A 4,069-nucleotide genomic window follows, 5' to 3' on the forward strand; every position below is an offset into this window, starting at 1 on the left:
TGACAAGGCTGACCCTTTGAATTACAGGCACAACAGAAACAGGAAGTAAGAGTGAGAGAAAGTTGTGGTGGAAGAGTACAGCAGGGTTCGCCACCATCGCCTGCCGGAGCCTCGTGGAGCTTTAGATGTTTTCGCTCAATAAACACTGACAACGCCCGGTCTGGGAATCGAAACCGCTTGTCCGCTGCCCTAACACTGGGCCATTGCGCCTTCACTTTAAAGTTATAACCTTTATAATTAAAAATGATAAACACCGTCATGTCATCTTTGGAGGATATTTTCAAGGCCGCTGTTCTTAGAAACAGTGCCGGTCTGGTGCGAGGTATTTGGATGATGGTTGACTAAAAATAACAACAACCAGATCTTTATATCTATCTCATAATAATTTAAAATGATATGATAGATATAGCAGACCTAAAAAGCTGTAAATGAATTATCTGACTGGAAACTTACGATCACAGATGAAAGAAACAGATTCCCTACCGAAATACCTTAACTACAAGATTCTTGTGTTAGATGGTATGAAGTGTAATGTCATTGCTTTCCCATTAGGCCAATGAGAGGAGATTTCAGTCCAAGCCCGAAGAGTCAAAGGGAGACCAGTGACTGTTTACTGGGTCCTTCCTTAAAAAATAAATAATATAAAAATAAAATAAACAAAAAAAAAATTTCCAGAGCCCCTTCCCTCCATACCGAGACTAGAAACTTATTGTTTTCACGGAAGCTCTGTCCATACAATAAGATACTATAGGTGTGTCATGTAGTAGTCTTCACGCGAACTGGTTCTGCAGAAATGTACTGATGGTCGGCGTAGAAACAAAGTCAAAGTGTGTGAAATATCCCCTGTGTTTCCAAAGACAGAGGTAAATACTTTTAGAGAGACAAATTGTCCCTTCGTCGTCAATTGTAACATTAGAGACACTTGCAGATAATTTGTAAGTTATTGTAATTGTACAGAGGAAAAAGTTTACTTTGTATAACTTATTGATAGTCTTCTTTTTATTTATTCACACTGTGTTGATGGCTCGAAGACAACCGACAGATCCGTCGCGTGCAACAATTTTCAAATAATCTTTCCCGCTATCGGCACAAAGCCTGAAATTTGCGAGGAGGGAGCAAGTCGATTACATCAATATCCAGTTACTCGTCTGGTACTTATCATTTCGACCTTAAAGGATAAAGGGCAAAGTCGATCTCAGTGATATTTGAAATCAAAATGTAAAACCGGAAGAAATACCGCTAAGCATTTTGTCAAACGCGGTAACGATTCTGCCAGCACGCCGCATTTTATTTTCAACCTAGCAGAGATACCCGACTTTGCTCGGGATTAAAATAGCATAGTTTAGTTTGTATATATATATATATATATTACAGTTTTGTTGAAACGTGATACGGGAAAATGCAGCATTGACGACAAAACATTTGTGGAGTAAATGAAGGGCTAATTTGACTAAGCGATATGACATGCGTCCATTTGGGGATTCCAGGCCCTAACTTGTCATGGAAAATTGGGTATGGGGTGTATGTGATTTTTGAATACACTGAAAAGTTGTCAGTGGATATAATCTCCTTTGCGGCGGTCGGCGCTGCGTCTAACACGACCCATTGTATGGTTGACTGTCGAATGAATGTAGGTGTAATGGAGATGTTGTACGTAAATGGGAACATTCTGGAAAGAGGCTGCAATGGGAGACGGTAAAGGATGAAGTGAACTGTTGACATGTTGCAGAAGGCGAAGGGTTGACTTTGGATTGCTGGTGTGGCTGTAGAATAAGAAACATAAAATGAGCCTATGCAGTCAAATGAGAATATGTAGTAATAAATTACTTGATGGCTTACCGCGTGGTTGGTGGGAGTAATTGGAGAATATGCTTTGATACTGAAGTCCATGCAGGAAACTGCTTTGTTGAGGCAGTCTTCGGGTTTGTTCGTATTATGCCGAAATGGTATCCATCTTCATTCACAAAGAGCAGTGGATTTTGGAGCGTATCGCAGGATGTAGTAATTCCTACAAAACTTCTTGGTAAACAATATTCGTTGTTTTCCCTTGTGGAACAAATGCAAATTGATTTTTCTTTTTTGCTTTCCACTCTAGAGAAGCCAACATTTAATTGCACGTGTGAGAAGCATGACTCTTCCAAGTGAAGTTTGACCCTGGAATTTGTTGATATATATTGCGAAGTTGATACGAATAGGAAATTGCACTCTTCTGAATGAAAAGGAAATTTCTGCTCCCAATGGAATGAGAGGAATTCTGGGTATGAAAACTTCCTCTCCTTTTCCACACCCAAAGAAAATGGTGGCCTCGATAACATGTGGCATCATCTTTACCACTAGGCACGTCCCATTGCAGAGTGTTGGTGGATCCAAATTCCTCAATAACATTACTGGAGTTCCAATCTGTGGGGAGGTAGTCCTGGAGGTTCCAATGAATTGAGAAATTCCGTTGGATAATTTACCACCTCTTCTGGATTAACTGACTTATAGATGTGAGGACTTCCAGGAATGTATTGCAGCAGCTGCTCAATAATTTTACTTAAGTGCTGTTTTTTGGAGCCATTATTGCTCTTTCACACAGCCAATTGAGATTGTGATAATTTTTTGACTAATGAATGTAAGAAAGACAATCAATTTCTGAAAGTTACTTCGCAAAGAGTTACCTCCCTTTTCCACATAATCCAGGAAGGGTAGGTTTCTGCTCTCAGAAGGCCCGTTACTCATTATGTGAAAACTTTTAAGAGTCTAAACCCTTTCTCTGAAACATAAGTAATGTATGTTCCCAGTTTGGAGAAGATCAATTGTGAACTTCAGAAGTTATGCGGGCTTACACACACATACACACAACCTCACTTTTATATGTATGTAAAGAATAAAACGTTTTGAATGGTACAACAATGCACTATGATACAAACAATGGGCTATATACCTGTTGTAATTTAGTCATCCATAGTCTGATAATATTTCGGAATAAAATTCCTTCTTCAGATATTCTTAGATGGAGTCGCTGCTATAATCGGTTTTCCAACGGCTTTTCTTTTCTTTTTTTTTTTCGGAAGCGTCTCAGCATTGGTCTCACGAAGCCCCTTCCGGAATTCTTCTTGAGAAGTGCGCGAGGTCGGCCATGTCTCAATCTTGTGCGTGCTGGTACATCGGTAGCGCTGCTTCTGAGTTATGTATTATACATGCAGCTTCCTATCCCCCCCTTTTTTGTTATAAATAATAGATGAGCATATTATCAAAAATGAACCTACACGCATCCAGATGTAGCTAAATAATATATTGATTACCAACCTCTAGCCTGTTGTTAATTTGGGGCCCTAGTCTGTGTATTTCTTATACCTTTCCAACTGTTTTTGACAAGGCATCCAGAATATCAGTGGGACCTCTTTTTATTCACTTGGGTATCACAATTTTCTGGGCATCATGTGACTTCTCCTTTGTTTGTGTTACCACCTGACAGCTGGAGATAACCATGACTGTTTGTTTTAGATGATAACATGCTGCAAGTTTACTCAAAGATTTGAGACTTAGTATTGTAGACGACATTGCAGGACAAGTTCGCCATGCAGGGGGAAAATCTATGTATATATAGATAATGAACAACAAATCCACACGTTAGAAAAATTTAGTAAAATTATCACAGTTTAACCCTAGATCAACCTGACAGAAAAGACCTAAGATCAAAAGCAATACAGCTGAAGAAATCCCGTCTTTTTTCTTTGGGCAAGAAACCCAAGATCATATTCTCCAACGTGTTCCCCGCATCTTTTATTTTATTTTATTTTTTTAAAGCGGAATCTGTAGAAGATTTGACTTGTTTCTAATAGATTGAGCGACCACGTTGAAGTTACCTCGATGGTTAAAGAATGGTCGAAGAGTCTAGCGGAAATAGGACGAAGTTCGGGACCATATTGTTTTAGAATGATTTAAAGGTGAATTCTAGTTTAAGCACCCATATAACCCGTCATAACTTTTTTATTTTTATTTTTTGGAATTTTCAGAAAGTTTTGCGAATATGTATTCTACACACGGGAAGTTATGCGATCATGAAAAAAAAAAAAAAAAAAAA

General features: G+C 38.8%; 1 protein-coding gene across 2 annotated transcripts in view; it reads right to left on the reverse strand.

Annotated features, from left to right (window-relative positions):
* Positions 1–4,069, reverse strand: part of LOC106882875 (transmembrane protein 104) — a 73,256-nt gene that overhangs the window by 60,731 nt on the left and 8,456 nt on the right. Inside the window, exon 1 of one of the 2 annotated variants that reach the window (XM_052972172.1) lies at positions 1,840–2,121. The exons of the other annotated variant lie outside the window; for it this stretch is intronic. Coding sequence (XP_052828132.1) covers positions 1,840–1,890 — 51 coding nt within the window. The 5' untranslated portion in view covers positions 1,891–2,121. Of the gene's footprint in view, positions 1–1,839; positions 2,122–4,069 lie in introns of those variants that run through there. 2 annotated transcript variants of the gene reach the window in all.

The sequence above is a fragment of the Octopus bimaculoides genome, chromosome 1 (assembly GCF_001194135.2).
Source record: "Octopus bimaculoides isolate UCB-OBI-ISO-001 chromosome 1, ASM119413v2, whole genome shotgun sequence".
In the NCBI taxonomy this organism is placed as follows: Eukaryota; Metazoa; Mollusca; class Cephalopoda; order Octopoda; family Octopodidae; genus Octopus; species Octopus bimaculoides.